Source organism: Bubalus kerabau, chromosome 13 (genome assembly GCF_029407905.1).
Source record: "Bubalus kerabau isolate K-KA32 ecotype Philippines breed swamp buffalo chromosome 13, PCC_UOA_SB_1v2, whole genome shotgun sequence".
Classification (NCBI taxonomy): Eukaryota; Metazoa; Chordata; class Mammalia; order Artiodactyla; family Bovidae; genus Bubalus; species Bubalus kerabau.
This window is the reverse complement of record NC_073636.1, coordinates 4,318,134-4,337,665: the sequence shown is the minus strand read 5'-3', so window position 1 is coordinate 4,337,665 and position 19,532 is coordinate 4,318,134. Positions and strand designations below refer to the sequence as shown.

Here is a 19,532-nt window from a genome sequence, read left to right as displayed (position 1 = left end):
ACCCTCCTCAGCAGCTTGAGCAGCCCATGTGGGTGCCTAGAACAAGTGGTCAGGCCTGCCTCCATCCTTGGGGATGCTCTGGAGACCAGAGAGTGTATGCATATGAAGTTGAGGACAGCCAAAGCCACATGCTCCACCACGGGTTCAATGCGAAGGCTGAGCAGGTGAATCTGAGTATGGTGGGGTGGGCATTACCTCCAGTGCTGTCCAGTCCAACCTGGGAGACATATTTTAAATTCTTAAATACAAAAGATGACAAAGAAAGTAGCCACCAGAATGAGGCTGTGTTGCAATGTATCGGGTTGGCCCAAAAGTTCATTCAGGTTTTCCCTGAATGAACTTTTGGGCCAACCCAATAGTTAGAAACACTGGTGGATGTTCAAATTACAGAGCAAGTTTAAATCGTGGACAAATCAAGGATTTACTTACTTGAGTACGACTACTTTTGAATAGGATACTGTTGGATTAATGAGGGATGGGGAGTGAAGCTGGCCTAAAAAGACATTAAAAATACTCACTCTTAATTTACATCCTCCTCCAGGAGGGCACACAGCACAGCTGGGCCTCCCAAAGGCTCTCAGAGACTTCAAAAACAAACAAAAAAAAGATTCCTGAGACCCATCCCTGGAAGTTCTGACTCACAAGATCTGGGGTGGGGCTACGAGAGCTATATTTAGGTTCCCAGGTGACTCAAGGACTGCTGATAAAACATGGAAGTACGATCCTCAGAGCAGAGTGACAGGTACACAGTGTAGAGTTGCTCACCATGGCAGCATCTGGCAGAGGGTGGCCCAGGTGTATCAGGCCTCAAAATAACCTGAGGAGCTTGTTTAAAAACGTGCAGGAGTCTACCCCAGAATCTACTGCATTTTGGGTCTCCAAAGTGGGGTGGGGTGACGGCATGTGAATTTTAGGTAAGTTTCCCAGTGATCCTGATGCCCAGCAGTTACCAAACTCTTGTCCTACAAGGGCGTGAAACTGAAAACTGAGCAGAGTCATCCAGTCGGCACCACTGGACTCGGGGCCAGCCGCTGCGGGAGGTCCTTGAGGACCTAGACCTGGAAAGTACATGGACCCACAGAACATGCTCTTCCTCTCACGGGGTCCCCATTCCAGCGGGGAGGACAGCAAGCAAACAGACAGTGTCAGGCGATGACGGTGTCACGAGGAGAAACGTACCTAGCAGGGGTCACTGGGTGGTCAGAGTAGGCTGTGGTAGGTACGAAGGACAGCTTTTCCCAGAGATCTGCATGGAGGATGGGCCACTTATGAAGAAGAGGGGCAGGGATCAGGGAACAGGGGTGAGGTGCACACATATTGTGTGTAGGTATGTATGTGTTGATGATGATGGTAAGGCCACTAGAAGATCCCAAGAAAAGTGACTTGGTATTTTCAAAGGATCACCTTTGGTATAATGGAGGGATGAGGGTGGAGGCAGGGAGGCCAGTGATGAGGCTACTGTAATGGTCCATCTGAGGATGACAGGTCTTGAAGGAGGCAGGTGGTGGTGAGAAGTAGTTTGATTGGAAATCAAGGAGACCCAACAGAATGAGCTGATGGACTATATACAAAAAGTGAGAAGAAGAAAAAAAAGTTGAGGATAACTCCATGATCTGTGGATGAAGGAAGTTACCCTTTAACAATACAAGAAGTACTGGTTTAAACAGCTGGATGAGGGAAGTTACCCTTTACCAATATAGGAAGTACTGGGGGCGAGGCAGGCTTGGGGAAATGAAACCAAGAAGCCCGTTTTAGGTATGTAGGCTTTAAGAGCTGTCCTGGATGTCTAAATGGAGATGCTGAGCAGGTGGTTAAGCTACAGCTTCCAGAGAGTTCTGTCTGCAGACACCAAGCTCGAAAGTCCACAGAGGTGGTAGGCACTTAAAGGCTTTGTGTGGATAAGCTCCAGGGCGAGTGCCCTTGGGTGAGAAAACAGAGGTTGAGAAGACATGGAGGATTCAGAAAGGAGACTAGGAAGGAATTTTCAGTAAGGAGAGGGAAGAGGCAAGGTAACCTGGTGTCTCTGGAGGCAATAGGAGAAAGGGCTTCATCAACGGTGAAAACCACGTCTAAGCCTGCTGAACATTTAGGACTGAAAAGTCATTAGTAGAAGGTGATTTGACAAAAGTTATTTTTGGTGAAGTGCTGGGACCTAAGTGTACCTGGAAGGGGTTCAAGAGTGAAGCGGAGGTACAGTGGAGACAAGGACTCTCAAGTAGAAATATAACCTGAGCCGTGCAGGTAACTAAATCTTGCAGAGACCCATGAAAAACAGGAAATCGATGACACCAGTTTTCAATAACACACTGTTGTTGTCACTGAGTCATGTTTGACTCTTTTGTCACCCTGCAGACTGTAGCCTGCCAGGCTCCTCTGGTCCATGGGATTTTCCAGGCAAGAATACTGCAGTTGATTGCCATTTCCTTCTCCAAGGAATCTTCCCAATCCAGGGATTGAACCCATGTCTCCAGCATTGGCAGGTGGGTTCTGTACCCTTGAGCCACCAAGGAATCCATATGTTATCTTCATAACAAGTGATCAATATACGATTACTGACAGAGTTTACCTTTGTGGACTGCTTTTGAAATCTGGGGTGTATTAGACACTTCCAGTACTTTCTCACTCTCTTAACAGCCAGATGTGGCTGGTGGCCATAGCACTGGCCAGCACAGGTGTGGATGACACCTTTGAGGAGTTCTGCAGTATAGGGGAAGCAGAGACACAGGGTGGTAGCTGTGGGCCAGGTGGGTAATGGAGTTAGGGATGACTCTGGAGCAGGCATATCTGGCCAGAAGTGACCAGCCACTACATGCGAACCTGAAACTGAGTGCCAGGCACTGCTTCTGTGTATTCACAGAAGCTTTATGTGTATTCACCAATGCCACCTTCAAAACCGTTTGGGGAGACAAGGAGTTTTGTCACTCTCATGTCCCACTGGCGGACGAGCAGCATGGCCAAGCGCTGCTCACCTGAGAGTGTGGCTTCTGCTGGGAATGTCATGCTGCAGGCCCCCAGGATATCAGTGCCCACCGAGGGGCACAGAGCCTGAAGGCCATGAGGTCAGGCACTGTGTGGGCACGCGTGTCACAGCTCACACCAGCCACACCGCCCACCTGCTGCCTGGAGCACAGGCCCCCCCTCAGCCCCAGCTAGATGGTATGACAGAGCCGCCAAATGCTTGTGTCCAGGACTGTAAAACATCCTGCTGGGTATGAAGGCAATAATGGGAGAAGGGGAAGAAAAGACCCTCAATGTTGTTAAGAATTTTTCTCACAGTAACACTTTATGTAGCAGTATGGTACTCGCAGTCTTTATCTTCTCAGAGTTGGATCCATTTTCTCATGGTTTTATACACGAGTTTCTTCGGATTCTGTTTTATTTACTCCCAAATGAAAATAATTAACAACTCAACCAGGATATTTTAGAAGTAGGTAATTCATGGACTAGTAGAATATGCAGCCTAAGTTACAGTTATAATGTGGCTGTCTCTGAATTCCTCATAATCACATCTGCTGAGAATGGAACACCCAGAACCGATCAGACAGGCTCTATGTTACCGGGATGAGGGGTGGAGCACAGAGGCAAAGGGGACAGAGGCCAAGGAATGGACCCCTTGATGGCTGGTCCCAGAGCCACTTCCTGAAGCCCCTTAGAGTTGGTTCACGATTGTGTAGGGAATTTAACCGCAGCGAGTGTATGAAGCACACTTTGGAAACTGTAAAGGACTGAACATGTTTTCTTGACGTTGTTGTGAAAGAAAATCTGATGCCTGCACAGACCACATGGGTTTATAAGAAGGTGAAGGATGCTTTGTATCTGTAGGAAGCTTAGGTGATTAAAGTCCTTTTCCCACCCCTCACTGGGGCCTCACTGAGATTGACAGACAGGTTGTGTCCCTATTTGATGGCACGAGACCCAAGCGGTTAAGTGTCTCGAGCCACACACCTAGCTGGCCAGGACTGAGGAAGAAGGCCTGGTCCCCTATAGCACCCTCCCCATTGTGCCCGGGGTCATCTGCTATCCTGGTCACTATGTCACTGTGGCGTCTAGATGGGCCCTTTGTCTTCTCTGAGCATCAGTTTCCTCCTTTACTTTTTTTTTTTTAAGTGGGGGGATAATGATAGTTACACAGTGGGCACTCACCATCTCCTGGAAATGGATTTCTCTCTTAGGGAATCATGTCCCCAAGGTCCTTCTAATGTCCAGGCATTTCAGGAGGCCTTGTGTCCAAGCCTGACTCCAGAAGTGGGTCTGTGACCCAGGCCAGGCCAGTCGAGTCCAGAATTTGTGAGCCTCACAGAGACACATGGACTGCTGGGGCCTGCTCTCTTCTGCCATGAACCTGGAGCCACAAGGACCACTACCACACACAGGCTGAGCATGAAGTCAAACAGTGTGGAAGGCAGACCCAGTGGATTGTGAGAAACAGTTCTGATGAAAGTCTGTGCCTCTGATCAACATACCCACAGTGTGGGCTTTTGAGGCACATGAGCCAAAAACCTTCCTTTTTTTCCTAAGCCATTTAGTTAGCCTTCCTGTTCTTTGAAAACTAAAAGGTTTAAGGCTGATATCATCTCTTCTTGGGTTTGCTGCACAGAACAAGCTATTGTATGCAACAGCCCTTCACAAACAATAAAAGTCTTTTGCAAACAATTAAAAGCAGAGCAGGGACTTCCCTGTTGGTCCAGAGGTCAAGAATCCACCTGCCAATGCAGGGGACAGGGGCTGGATCCCTGGTCCAGGAAGATTCCACATGCGAAGGGGTAATGAAGCCCGTATGCTACAGTTACTTAGCGTGCATGCCTAGAGCCCATGCTCTGCAACAAGAGTAGACACTGCAATGAGAAGCTCACGGACTGCAACGAGAGGTGAGCCCCCCACTCACTGCAACACGAGAAAGCCTGTGTGTAGCCATTAAGAACCAGTACAGCCAAAAATAAATTTTAAAAATTTCTGGAATTTCTTAAAATTTTTGCTATCAGGTTTTATCCTTTAATAATGTTATTTGTACTTCTAAATTACAGCTTTTAGTTAATTATGAAATCAGTTATTTCATTTGTTTCTTGATTTCTCCTCCATATTATGAATGCTGTTTTTAAAATATACTACATAAATTTGCATCCCTTTTTTCTCTTATAGCTTTTGTAGTTAATATATTCTAAACTTGAAAACTGTGGTATCAATCAATAATAGAGGTGTCACTGGAGGATTTAATTTTGTATTATGTGTAGAAATAGCTACTAAAGTGTGTAAGCCTTAAAGTTTAAAACATTTTTCTTAAATAACTATACACAGATTTTTCATTTTTTTCATAAAGTGGGAGGAGATAGGTCATTGTGCTTGCTTTTGTTTCTTTTTTTATTTCCATAATCAGAAGCAGTACAGGCTAGGGTATGTTAATCAAGTGAGCAAGATGAGATATGTAAAATATAAAGAGAAGCTGTATAAATCACAGTATAAAATTAAGTTTGGGAATTGTAAAATGTACTGTATTTATATGTAACTCATTCTAAAAGTTGCCACAAAGGCTGAATTGGAAGCTTCATGTCTGCATGAAATTTCCTATATTTTTAATGTGTATGATGGACTTAATTTTTCTTGAATATTAAAATCTGACAATTGCTATGAAACTGTAAAAAAAAAAATAAAAAATAAAAAGCAAAGCAAAAGTTATATCTTATTAGCTTATTTGGGGGGGCAAATACTAATATTAAAGTAATAAACTACTTTCAGTTTTTCATGACTTTACAATAATAAAAGCACAAAGAAAAGTTATTCTCATGTGATGACTGACGAATTCCAAGTAGCCCAGGTAGAGCGTGAACTATGACAATGACTACAGCCTTGGACTACGATGCAACGCGGCCATGTAGAAGCCACAGTCCTAAAACGAGGAAGAGGTCTGTCTCTCCCAAATTTCACTTCTAAGATTTTCTTACATTATTTGATATTTAATAAGTGAAGGCAGTGAAAAGGAAAAATCAGGTAGGATGGAGAAGTCATCAACAATGAAAAGAAATATAGGAATAGACATGGGTGCACTGACTCACTGGAACCACAGCAAACAGAGGGAAATGAAGAGGAAAGTGTTATCTTCTGGATCCCACTGCAGCCAGCAGATGCTTTCTTTACATGTGATAATGGTGGAGGACAGCTGTCCCGAGATGCTATAGAGAGAAGCACTTGGAGAGGGACCACTCCTCTTGGGATGCCCCCCTGGCAGACACGCCCTCCTCCATCTCAGAGATGAGGACACTGACGACCATGAGGCCTTGTCATCAGCCCAGTTCCCACTGTGAGCGGGAAGCCTTTCTGCTTTAGCAGGCTCCTCTGGCCCCTGGTCCCTCTGCTTCTCTACCCTCACACAAAAGGACACGTCTCTAAGGGGAAGAGGAGCACACGTTTGCTGATGATGCTGCCGCCTGGGTTAACAGCAGACCCCCTAGCATGTTTTTTTAAAAAATTTTAAATACTTTTTAAAAGTTTTCATGTCTTCTGAATTAATGACTATGAAGCTATCTTGTACAGACCTTTGGGAGTACCAATAAAATAGCTGCAAAGAAGGCTAACCTGAAAATGAAATTAGTGAAAAAAAATCAAGAAAGTGATCTTGCAGGCAGTACACATTTCACAGGGATTTTCCAGTTTATACTTATCTAACCCTTGAGAGCCTAACGATAAATCCTAAATAACCTGGGGCCTTAGAGTTGAGTCTCTGGTGCCACATAAATGTGACAAAATTTGGACGCTTGAGAGAATATATAGGTTTGCAACCAGTGCTTCTAAAGAAAGGAGGGTGCTCATCAAGCACTCTGAAAACTAAAGGAGAGCTGTTATAGTTTCGCCAGAAAAACATAAAAATTCATCAGATCAGATCAGATCAGATCAGTCGCTCAGTCGTGTCCGACTCTTTGCGACCCCATGAATCGCAGCATGCCAGGCCTCCCTGTCTATCACCAACTTGCGGAGTTCACTCAGACTCACGTCCTTCGAGTCAGCGATGCCATCCAGCAATATCATCCTCTGTCATCCCCTTCTCCTCTTGCCCCCAATCCCTCCCAGCATGAGTCTTTTCCAATGAGTCAACTCTTCACATGAGGTGGCCAAAGTACTGGAGTTTCAGCTTCAGCATCATTCCTTCCAAAGAAATCCCAGGGCTGATGTCCTTCAGAATGCACTGGTTGGATCTCCTTGCAGTCCAAGGGACTCTCAAGAGTCTTCTCCAACACCACAGTTCAAAAGCATCAATTCTTCGGTGCTCAGCCTTCTTCACAGTCCAACTCTCACATCCATACATGACCACAGGAAAAACCATAGCCTTGACTAGATGAACCTTTGTTGGCAAAGTAATGTCTCTGCTTTTCAATATGCTATCTAGGTTGGTCATAACTTTCCTTCCAAGGAGTAAGCTTCTTTTAATTTCCTGGCTGCAGTCACCATCTGCAGTGATTTTGGAGCCCCCCCAAAATAAAGTCTGACACTGTTTCCACTGTTTCCCTACCTATTTGCCATGAAGTGATGGGACCAGATGCCATGATCTTCGTTTTCTGAATGTTGAGCTTTAAGCCTACTTTTTCACTCTCCTCTTTCACTTTCATCAAGAGGCTTTTTAGTTCCTCTTCACTTTCTGCAATAAGGGTGGTGTCATCTGCATATCTGAGGTTATTGATATTTCTCCTGGCAATCTTGATTCCAGCTTGTGTTTCTTCCAGTCCAGCGTTTCTCATGATGTACTCTGCATATAAATTAAATAAACAGGGTGACAATATACAACCTTGACGTACTCCTTTTCCTATTTGGAACCAGTCTGTTGTTCGATGTCCAGTTCTAACTGTTGCTTCCTGACCTGCATACAAATTTCTCAAGGGGCAGATCAGGTGGTCTGGTATTCCCATCTCTTTCAGAATTTTCCACAGTTTATTGTGATCCACATAGTCAAAGGCTTTGGCATAGTCAATAAAGCAGAAATAGATGTTTTTCTGGAACTCTCTTGCTTTTTCCATGACCCAGTGGATTTGATCTCTGGTTCCTCTGCCTTTTCTAAAACCAGCTTGAACATCAGGAAGTTCACGGTTCACATATTGCTGAAGCCTGGTTTGGAGAATTTTAAGCATTACTTTACTAGCGTGTGGCTGCGACGGGCGCGCTGAAGCGCAGGCGGCTGCGACGGGCACACTAAAGCGTGGCCGAGAGGAGCTACCCCATGTCCGGGGTCAGGGGCAGAAGCTGGGAGGACCCCATGCCTGAAGGGCGGCGGCCAAGAGGAGTTACCCCATGTCCAAGGTCAGGGGCAGCGGCCGAGAGTGCCAGACTGCGACAGCGTAGGAACGGCCGAGAGGAGCTATCCCACGTCAGAGGTCAGGGGGGGTGCCCGAGAGGAGATACCCAGCGTCTGAGGTCAGGGGCGGTGACAAGAGGAGTTACCCCGCGTCCGAGGTCAGGGGCAGCGGCTGGGAGGAGATACCCCACACCCTTAAGCCCAAGGCCAGGGGCAGCGGGCGGGAGGAGCTACCCCATGCCCCTAAGCCTGAGGCCAGGGGTGGCGGCTGGGAGGAGCAACCCCATGCCAGAGGCCAGGGGCAGTGACCGGGAGGACCAACCCCATGCCGTGGCTGCGTGGGCACAGGAGGGCCTATAGGAGCTATCCTACGTTGAAGGTCAGGAAGGGCAGTGGTGAGGAGATACGCCTCATCCAAGGTAAGGAGCATTGGCTGTGCTTTGCTGGAGCATCCGTGAAGCGATACCCCACGCCCAAGGTAAGAGAAACCCAAGTAAGATGGTAGGTGTTGCAAGAGGGCATCAGAGGGCAGACACACTGAAACCATACTCACAGAAAACTAGTCAATCTAATCACACTAGGACCACAGCCTTGTCTAACTCAATGAAACTAAGCCATGCCCGTGGGCAACCCAATACGGGCGGGTCATGGTGGAGAGATCTGACAGGATGTGGTCTACTGGAGAAGGGAATGGCAAACCACTTCAGTATTCTTGCCTTGAGAACCCCATGAACAGTATGAAAAGGCAAAATGGTAGGATACTGAAAGAGAAACTCCCCAGGTCAGTAGGTGCCCAATATGCTACTGGAGATCAGTGGAGAAATAACTCCAGAAAGAATGAAGGGATGCAGCCAAAGCAAAAACAATACACAGCTGTGGATGTGACTGGTGATAGAAGCAAGGTCCGATGCTGTAAAGAGCAATATTGCATAGGAACCTGGAATGTCAGGTCCATGAATCAAGGCAAATTGGAAGTGGTCAAACAAGAGATGGCAAGAGTGAATGTCGACATTCTAGGAATCAGCGAACTGAAATGGACTGGAATGGGTGAATTTAACTCAGATGACCATTATATCTACTACTGCGGGCAGGAATCCCTCAGAAGAAATGGAGTAGCCATCATGGTCAACTAAAGAGTCCGAAATGCAGTACTTGGATGCAATCTCAAAAACGACAGAATGATCTCTGTTCGTTTCCAAGGCAAACCATTCAATATCACAGTAATCCAAGTCTATGTCCCAATCAGTAACGCTGAAGAAGCTGAAGTTGAACGGTTCTATGAAGACCTTACAAGACCTTTTAGAACTAACACCCAAAAAAGATGTCCTTTTCATTATAGGGGACTGGAATGCAAAAGTAGGAAGTCAAGAAACACCTGGAGTAACAGGCAAATTTGGCCTTGGAATATGGAATGAAGCAGGGCAAAGACTAATGGAGTTTTGCCAAGAAAATGCACTGGTCATAAAAATTCATATCCCCCTGTAAAAAAAAATTCAGATGATTCATGAATCAGAGGTTAATAATGCCCAGTTTAAAAGCTGAAGGGAAACAGCTGTGAAAAACAGAAACTTAATGGCAATCACCCCGGCAGAACTACCCTACCTCTTATTCAAAAATACCTTCCCGCACAGAAGCCTGGGGCTGGAAACTGCCAGCACCCGCAGGAAGGTCGCCAGTCCTTCGTTGGTGGTGGTTATCTTTATCCTAGCGTCTCCTGTGGCCGAGCAGGTGGGTCTGGACAGGATGGGAGAGGAAAGAGGTGAGGAAACGCTGAGGACAGCTGGGGGGTGGCAAGCCTGGCCAGCGAGGCCCACTACAAGCCTGGCTGTCGGTGGGAAAGAGGCGTGAGAGCCTGAGCAAAGCCGTTAGATGACTGTCTCATTTCACAATTCTGCTCAGAGCTGGCTCTCTGCCCAGGGATACAGAAGGAACAGCTCTTCCCATCTCCCTCAAACAGACAGTGAGACCCCCTTTCCAAGTCTCCAATCTCATGATAGCAACGGCTTCTGTGGACAAGTCTGGGAACCTCGCCCCACATACGGCCTTTCTTGCTTGGGAAAGGAAGCACCAAATTCTAAATCATCTGTTTACTAATGAACGTTCCCGACAGGATCCCCTTGCACGTCGTCTCAGTCTGCGCTCTCTCACAGTGGGTGTTCTAGGGGCTGTGTGCACTTTTAGGAACCCAGCCTGAAAAATCTGCTGTTTCCCAACTCCTCTGCACCTTAAGAGCAGTGGCCGGGTCCTTCCTCCAAAGCAGCGTCTCACTGGGAGTCTACTGGCAGCTACTGGAAAGAAAGGCATTTTAACTGGGTGGTCTCTTCTCTCCCTCCTCCCCCTGTGGATGGTGGTGAGCAGAGCTCCCACAGGAGGTCACAAGTTTATGCTTTTGCTGTGTCCCTCTGTCCATCACCGACTTGCTGGCTAAATGAGGATGTGTCACTTAACTCTCTGGTACGTCAGTTTTTATAGCTGCAAAATGATGCTGGGTTGGCAAATGAGATGAAAAATAAGAACTGAGCTTCTTCAGAGCTCACTAGCACAGAGGGTAAGGTGTTTAGCTCTTTGCTAATCTGGTATTGTTGTTGTTCAGTCGCTAAGTCATGTCTGATTCTTTGTGACCCCATGGACTGACTACAGCATGCTAGGCTTCCCAGTCCTTCACTATCTCCCAGAACTTGCACAAACTCATGTCCATCGAGTTGATGATGCCATCCAACAGTCTCATCCTGTCATTCCCTTCTCCTCCTGTGCTCAATCTTTCCCAGCATCAGGGTCTTTCCCACTGAATCAGCTCTTTGCATCAGATGGCCCAAGTACTGGAGCTTCAGTTTCATCATCAGTCCTTCCAATGGATATTCAGGGTTGATTTCCTTTAGGATTAACTGATTTGATCTCCTTGGTGTCTAAGGGACTCTCAACAATCCTTTCCAACACCATAGTTTGAGACCATCAACCTTTGGGTGCTCAGCCTTCTTTATGGCCCAACTATCACATCCATACATGACTACTAGAAAAACCATAGCTTTGACAATATGGACTTTTGTTGGTAAAGTAATGTCTCTGCCTTTTAATACACTGTCTAGGTTTGTCATAGCTTTTCTTCAAGGAGTAAGCGTCTTTTAATTTCATCTAGCATTAATGGCATTTAAATGAGCTCTTCTTCAGGTTAAGAATAGGAAGAATGGTGGACGGGAATGATGAGAATGATGATGGTGATGATAATTAATACTGCATCAGCACTTTAGAATTTACAAGACACTTTTATATTCATCATTTCACTTGCATGGCAGGCATCACTTTTACTTCTTTTTGTTTTTGACTGCACTGGGTCTTTGTTGCAGCACGCAGGCTTCTTCAGTTGTGCCACCAGGGCTCAGTAGTTGCAGGGCACAGTCTTAGTTGCCGTAAGGCGTATGGGATCTCAGTTCCCTGACCAGGGATTGAACCTGAGTCCCCTGCACTGGAAGGAGGATTCTAACCCTGGACCAGGGAAGTCCCGGGCATCACTTTTACTTCTGCTTAACAAATCCCAAGAAGCCAAATGCTTTGTCCAAGGTCATCAAGTGAGTGAGGGGAGAGGTGGTGGTCAAAGTCAGGTCCTGTAATTTCACGTTTGATCCCCATTTCACTTGTTTTATTCCCTGTCATGTTTTTCCTAAGTCAATCAATCATCTAAGTGGTCATCAAAGGGAGACAATAGGTTTCTCATAAGGAAAGGTACATGATGGGGCAAAGGCACAAAGGATCAGGGGGCATAGACACAGCCTATTCTAACTACCCTTTTGATCTTCCCCATTCTGTCTACCCGCTCTAACTATTCTAACCAAGCCAATTTCTATGCTAAATTATCTATCCTTCCTGTTCTAACTTGGCCAAGGGCAGGTTCCTTTGGAGGGCTGGAGATAGGGGACAGGAGACAACTCATTAACAAACACTGCTGGCTAACTGTTTGGGAGAATTTTATTATTAAGAAGGGAGAACAAAAGATCGGACTACTGGAACATACAAGCACAGGGTAGCCCTGCCCTGTCGCTAAGTCGTGTCTGACTCTTTGCGAAACTAGGCTCCTCTGTCCATGGGATTTTGCAGGCAATAGTACTGGAGGGGATTGCCATTTCCTTCTCCAGGGGATCTTCCCAACCCAGGGATCGAACCCGGGTCTCCCGCATTGTAGACAGATGCTTTACTGTCTGAACCACCAGGGAAGTCCCATACCAACAAAGGATAGCTCATCTTTAAAAAAAAATGATATTCCATGAGAAAAAGCTTTCTTATGGTCTCTGTCATTGTCTAAAAAAACTATTGTAGACAGACCAGACCAACCAAGAGCATCTTCATCCCCCAACACACAGTATTTCCATTAGGATCATTCCCCTGCCAATCCACAGAAGGGCAGGACAGGTGTGTGATGGATGCTGCTATAGTTCCCATCCTTATCCGGTCCATCCACAGGCCCTGTCGAGGACACAGACATCTGCCAAGCAGCAAAAATGACATGTGATTGAAAAGAAAATGATAAACTCACTGAAAGTTATTTTCCTTATTATGTAAGAAGTTTTTATATAGTAAGAAGTTTGTGAAATACAAAAATACCAATAGAAAAATGGACATAAACACACAATTCACAAATGAATGGGTCCTGTTAACTAAATACAGACCAACCTCAGTTATCAAGTATGAAGTATAGAGGAGTGCAGACTAGGTCATTAACAGAAGCTATCTTTGGGTTGGGAGTTATGGGTAATTTTTACTTTCTTTGTATATGTTTTGATTCTGAAATTTTTTGTACAGTGAACATGCACAATTTTGGTAAGCTGTTATTAAGTAAAAAACCAACTTCAAAACACTGTGGGAAATGTGAAATATGGAAATTACCTCTTCCCACTCAAGGAAATTTTCCTAGTGCTACATGAATCTCTTGTTAATGGCTTCCATATAATTTACCACTAGCACTGTTTAGGAAATACAATAAGAAGAATGGATTCTTAAAGTCTATGATACAGTAAGAAAAACCTAGAAAAATCATCCACTACTTACTTTTTTTGGTATTAAAAAAGAGTTCCTTTCTTGAATGATCTGTTTTAAACTTATATGGAAGTTTGCTCATGAAAGTTAAATAATTCTGTTGTTTGGTTACAAAGTTAGTACACAAATTCTTTTATTTCTTCTATAAGGAGATCAAACCAGTCAATCCTAAAGGAAATCAATCCTGAATATTCATTTGGAAGGACTGATGCTGAAGCTGAAGCTCCAATACTTTGGCCACCTGATGTGAAGAGTTGATTCATTGGAAAAGACCCTGATGCTGGGAAAGATTGAAGGCAGAAGAAGGGGACGACAGAGGATGAGACTGTTGGATGGCATCACTGACTCGATGGACATGAGTTTGAGCAAATTCCAGGAGATAGTGAAGGACAGGGAAGCCTGGCATGCTGCAGTCTACGGGGTTACAAAGAGTTGGACATGACTTAGTGATTGAACATCAACAACAAAAAATTCAGGACTAAAATGTTTCAATTTCTATTTATCTTTCCTAAGATTAAAATATAATCCTCCCCTGAATTTTTTTTCCAATCTCAATTTTTAAAGCTACAAGTCAAGTGCTCTTTTGTGTAAAATTATTTTGTGATTTTTATTTAGCTGTATTTTCATCCACTTTTTCTGGTAGAAACAGTGTGAGAAAGGATTTTTGATATACTCTGATACTCTCTCCCTTGACTGACAGGAGGCTAAGGCCCACCGAGGTTCAGTTACTCACAACTGAGAAATAGGACAGCCAGGCTAAAAATAACCCAGGCAAGGGCAGTTTATTGCTTCTTTAGACTCATTTTCACTTCAATTTTATACTCATAAACTAGAAGGAGTGTTCTTTAAGATTGAACGATAGTTCAACTTAAAGAGAAATACTCGGTTTAGTGCTTAACTATTGTCTCTTGTTGGGCATGCTAGCAACCCTTCCACTGAGAGGACGCTCTGTCGAGGGGTAGTGCTTTCTGAAGACTCTTGGCAGATGCTTTCACAGCTTGGTCACAGGTCAAAGGAAGGTGAGGAAGACAGCCCAAACATCTTAGTGCCCACATCTACTTTTCTGCAGCACTAGTACTAAACACCATTTTTAAATTTCCCAAAGAATCACAGGTTTTTACAGCTTAGGTTTAAAAGAAAATAAGACTTTTGAACTTTCCTTCTGAATTGTAGAGAGGGGCCAAATGAACCATTAAGGCACAGAATGGATACGCCTTAAAAAAAAGGGAGGCTCTACCTAAATTAAAATTTTTGGGTTGCCAGGTCACCTTCACAGCCCTTGATCTGCAAGACTGTAAGCTCCTTGAGGGCAAGAATGATTTTTTTCTTTTTCTTTGTTTCCCCAGTGCCTGCCAGAGTTCCTGGCACAGAGTCAGCACTCAGCAAATTATGTTAGAATGTGATGGTAAGAACAGATGGGAAGGGCCACCAGAGACTAGGAGTGGCTGTAACCAACACTGTGAGACAGCAGCTTTGTGCTGACTCTGAAATGTCCCAGATCCAGATGGGTCTGTGATTATTTACACAATAAACTTATTACTTTAGAAAGTAAAGTTATGGCTTCAGTTATTATTGGTTATTTCCCTTAATAAAGGAATAATAAAAATGAGAAATAATTTTGACTTTCCCAAAGGTTTTCAGGCTTTACATCAGAGAAAGCAGTCTTGACATAGGGACTTGGGTTTGTAAATATGCAAGACAACATTGCTGGAATGGGACATGCTGAGCTTCCTGCTGTTCATATTTTTAAGAAAAAGAAGGTGGGGGAAAAACAAAACTTTGAAACTAAAGGTAAAAACTGCAAAAGGACCCACTTCTAGCAATAGTTCCAAAACTGAGACTATAAGGGCTTTGAGATTTCTTATGAGAAACTGTAGTAAGAAAAATACAGTGACTCATCCCGTAATCATGCCCTTTCTTCCCAAAGTACACAGCACAATTCCCACATCCCTGGCACGTGGGCACTCGGGACAGAGCTATTGCAACACAGAGCGCCTCCCCGCATGGGGCCCTCGTGCAGGGCGGGAGACAGACCTTCCCAGTGCCGGGCAGCGGCGTGGCTGCACTCACTCTGCCCCCAAAGACGGGGCACTCCCTGGGCGCTCCTTGGTCTGGCACAGCTGCTGTCTTGGGCTGCCCTGCATCCAGGCGGAGCAGCTCTGAATAGACGCTCCCAGGTTTTCCAGCCAGTCATCACTTCAACACTGAAGATCCGATAGGAAAAGAGGAAAGGGGTAGGAGGAAGCAACCTCTACTTGGGGCCACAGCACGAGTAAGGCGGCCAGGCTCTGCCCGGTGCCCACTCTCCCCCGCCACTTCTGCAGCTGGGGAAGAGGGAGCGAAGTCAACAGTTACCGGACAAATGATTGATGTTCTTCCCAAAGACGGCTCCAATATGCCGGTCAGGAAGCCTGCTCCCAGGCCTCCCCTAGTTCCTGGAAAGTAACTACTGAGAGAAACAAGATGGATCCGGCCCCGGGGCGAGTGTCCCTGTGAACGGATAAAATGATCCGAAGCTTTAAGGGACATAAGGAAGTTCAAGGGCTAGTCAGAGGAGGGCCAGACCCCACGGGCGTCTACCGGCAGGAGGCCATCCTGGCAGGGAAAGGTGTGCGTTGATCTTCACGTAGCCGGGACGGGAGGGCTCTGCAGAGGCCAAGCGTCAGGGAGGACTGACTCGGAGGCACCTGGGACGGAAGGACTAGGGTCTTGGCTGGACGGGGCATTTGTGGGTGACAGGGCCCCCTGCTTGACTTGGGTGTGCTATTATTCCTGGAGCAGGCGCTCAAGGAAATGGGGGACAGGACCATGAGGAGGGGCTACACAGGTGGGCTGGACACACAGAGAGGGGCTCGGAGGTGCCAGGGATTGAAGCTGCCCCATCAGTGCCCGGCATTAGCTGACCGAGGGAAGTGTGCATGTGAAGGATGGTCAGAGGTGGGGACAAGGGAAGCTGAAGGCTGACCACAGCTAAAGGGAAGCATGCAAAACAGTGAAAGAGCCTCAAGATGGAAATGGCACTTTTCTCATAAGCTGACTTGGTGAGCTCCCAGTGTTATCCCTGGATATCAGAACATTTCGAAGATAAGAAAACGGAACTGGCTTGCGCAAAAGGCTCAGACCAGTCAACTTTTCATAATGAAAATTCTTTACATTTAGGAAGTCCTCCAGATTATAAGATTTATATGACAGCAGCTATAGAAAGCTTACATCTGTACAAATACCAGTGCCCCTAAGGAGGATGATATTTCATTTGTATGGAGATGTTGTAACTCATCCTTAATAATTTAAAATATTAAGTATTAATATTACATGTCATACAAGATCTAATTTTTTCTGTATTCTATCTGAAAACAGTAATACTTTGTGGTACAATTGTCTTCTCGAACCACAAATCAACGTTTTCAATGGTCTGAGAATCAGTTAAGCTATATTACATTACAGTTGTTTGCCAGCAACATTATTACTTTAGTATTTGTTAATTTACTAAGGTAACTCAGCATTCTAGAAATGCTTCTGAAATAAACTTTTAACACTTGTCACTAGATGTGCTTCATTTATTGCACTTAATGTGTATACTTAAGAGTTTAGTTGCTAGATGGAATAAGTGTCTCATTGCATTTTCTGAAGGGCTCACCTGTTCTGGACAAAGGTATCTAAATTTAAATATGAATCCTCAGAAGACTCTTCTTGGGTCTCTGTTCAGCCTTCTAGTCTCTAAAACACTTTTCTTATGTATTTATTTAAGATGAGATAAGAAGCTGGTTTTGGACCATGAGGGCCAAATTTCAAATGGATTAAAAGATAACAAACATAAGGGGTAATCTAATATCCCCACAAATTATTTTAGAAGCATAATAATCATGACATATATCATGTCCAGGTTCAAGGTCTGCTAGACGCTTTTTCCTTTTTGTTAAAGTTTCAAGTCACAAGTCCAAAAATATGAAAAACAAAAATTGGTACAGAGGTAAGCTCAGACAGATTGGGCTGTGACTGCAGCAAGACACACACACACACCCCCTACAGAGACTCTCAAATGTGTGTGCTAAGCTTAAAAGACAAGGCTGTAAGCTATAACATTAGGACTGAATTTTCAGAATCTACTTGTCTGCATAAAGAGCTCTGCTGAAACAGAAATAAGACTGACGGAGCTCAAAATTGAGCACAAGAAAAGAGAGAGAAAACAAATCCTATCAGCTAAGAAACAGCACATTGGGGAAAAGTACTGGTTTTCATGAAAATGTCAGTGATTCACCATGGAATAGAATTCAAAAGCCACTGACCCCAATGAACGCTTCCAGTGGAAACATGTGGATTTTGCTCACTTCATTTAAAGAATGCTTTATATTTCATTTAAATACTATCAGAAGCATTTTCACGGTTTTTGTAGTATGTGCTTTCTCATTTCATGTTGCTATACTACTGATCACGCTAAATTCTCAAGAAGTCTTCAGGAAAAAAAGAGCATATCAATGAATCAATATTATCACGCAAAATAGATAGGATATTTTTGGTTCCTTAAAACATGCATTGAGGGCTCAACAGTTCTATTTATTACAGTAACTTTTCATTCAAGCAGATTTGCTTATAGAGTTTTTAATACATACCAAATCTTCACTCTGACTTGCCGAAAGATCACGACTGGAAGCAAGCTGACTTACACAGACCACAAACCTGTCGGGAAACACTTGGAGTTCTGTACAAAAGGAAAGAAATCACATCACTCGAGGTATCAAAAGACTCTGAACACAGAAATGCTTGCTCCAAGAATTCTGCCTTACAATGATAAGCATGTACGTATCAAACATGTGTCTTTTCCCCTCTCCTCCTTCCAGGGTTTGCCATCAACAGCACAGGACAAGCACAAAGCTCCAGGGGCAGAGAGGAGGCTGCAGATGGATCCACCTGAGCCCCTGGACCATGGTATCCCTAGAAAGCCCCAGGCACCCAGGGCCATCACAGCTTTCCTCCTGGGTCAGTTTGCTGTTTTCTGTTCAGACTCACATTTGGGAGACAGGATCAACATTTACTGCTGAGTGTTCAAACATACACAGGAAGAGAGAGGAAATCTGAAAACACACCTTGTCAGTGTTCTTGCTAGTTTCCCTCTCCCCTCTTCAGTCACCTGGCCTTGGAGAGGTTCCCTAGGCTGCAGGGCAAATTCCCAGTCTGAACCAGGCTATGAAAATAGCAGTGCTGGAGATTAGGAATTAACGATCATTCTTGAGGAAACGGTTAAATGTGCAATAGAAGGACTTCCCTGGGGGTCTAGTGGTTAAGAATCTGCCTGCCAATGCAGGAGATGTGGGTTCAATGCCTGGTCCAGGAAGATTGCACATGTGGTGTGGCAACTAAGCGTGTGCACTACAACTACTGAGCCTGTGCTCTCGAGTCCATAAGCCTGAACTCCTGAAGCCTGCTCTGAGCCTGTGCTCTGCAAGAAGCCACTGCAATGAGAAGCCTGGTACACTGCAACTAGAGAGTAGCTCCCCCTCGCCACAACTAGAGAAAGACTGCGCACAGCAAAGACCCAGCGCAGCCAGAAACAATAAAATAAATTTTAAAAGATGTGCAAGAGGAAAGCTGGTCCAACTATACCACAGTTGCAATGACCTATGATTACAATTTCTTAAAGCAAAACCACTGACTTCCGGGTGGGGAAGGTTAAACGAATCACAGAACCAGACTCCTCAACATTCAATGAAAGGATGATTGAATAGTAAATGTGCCTGCTTCTCCGTCTGTCTGTCCATCTCTCTACTCATCCACGCAGCCCCCATGGACCTCTGGGGTGATGTCTGGAGTGACGTTTAGCCCATGTTAACAGTGAATATTCTGGGGTGGGGGATGGGGAGTGGGAGGCTCTTCTCTTCCCCCTTTTCTTACTTGGATCTTCCTGGTGGCTCAGACGGTACAGTGTCTACCTGCAATATGGGAGACCCGGGTTCGATTCCTGGGTCAGGAAGATCCCCTGGATAAGGAAATGGCAACCCACTCCAGCACTCTTGCCTGGAAAATCCCATGGACGGAGGAGCCTGATAGGCTACAGTCCATGGGGTTGCAAAGAGTCGGACATGACTGAGCGACTTCACTTCACTTCTCTGGCTGAACTGGAGAAGGAAATGGCAACCCACTCCAGTATTCTTGCCTGGGAAATCCCATGGACAGAGGAGACTGGAAGACTATAGTCCATGGGGTCGCAGAAGAGTCAGACATGACTCAG

The 19,532-nt window shown here is 45.1% G+C and overlaps 1 protein-coding gene across 1 annotated transcript in view; it reads right to left on the bottom strand.

The window, feature by feature from the left end:
- SLX4IP (SLX4 interacting protein) overlaps window positions 1–19,532 on the bottom strand; it is a 225,532-nt gene that overhangs the window by 7,235 nt on the left and 198,765 nt on the right. Inside the window, exon 9 of the mRNA XM_055543391.1 lies at window positions 17,917–18,005. Coding sequence (XP_055399366.1) covers window positions 17,917–18,005 — 89 coding nt within the window. The remainder of the gene's footprint in view (window positions 1–17,916; window positions 18,006–19,532) is intronic.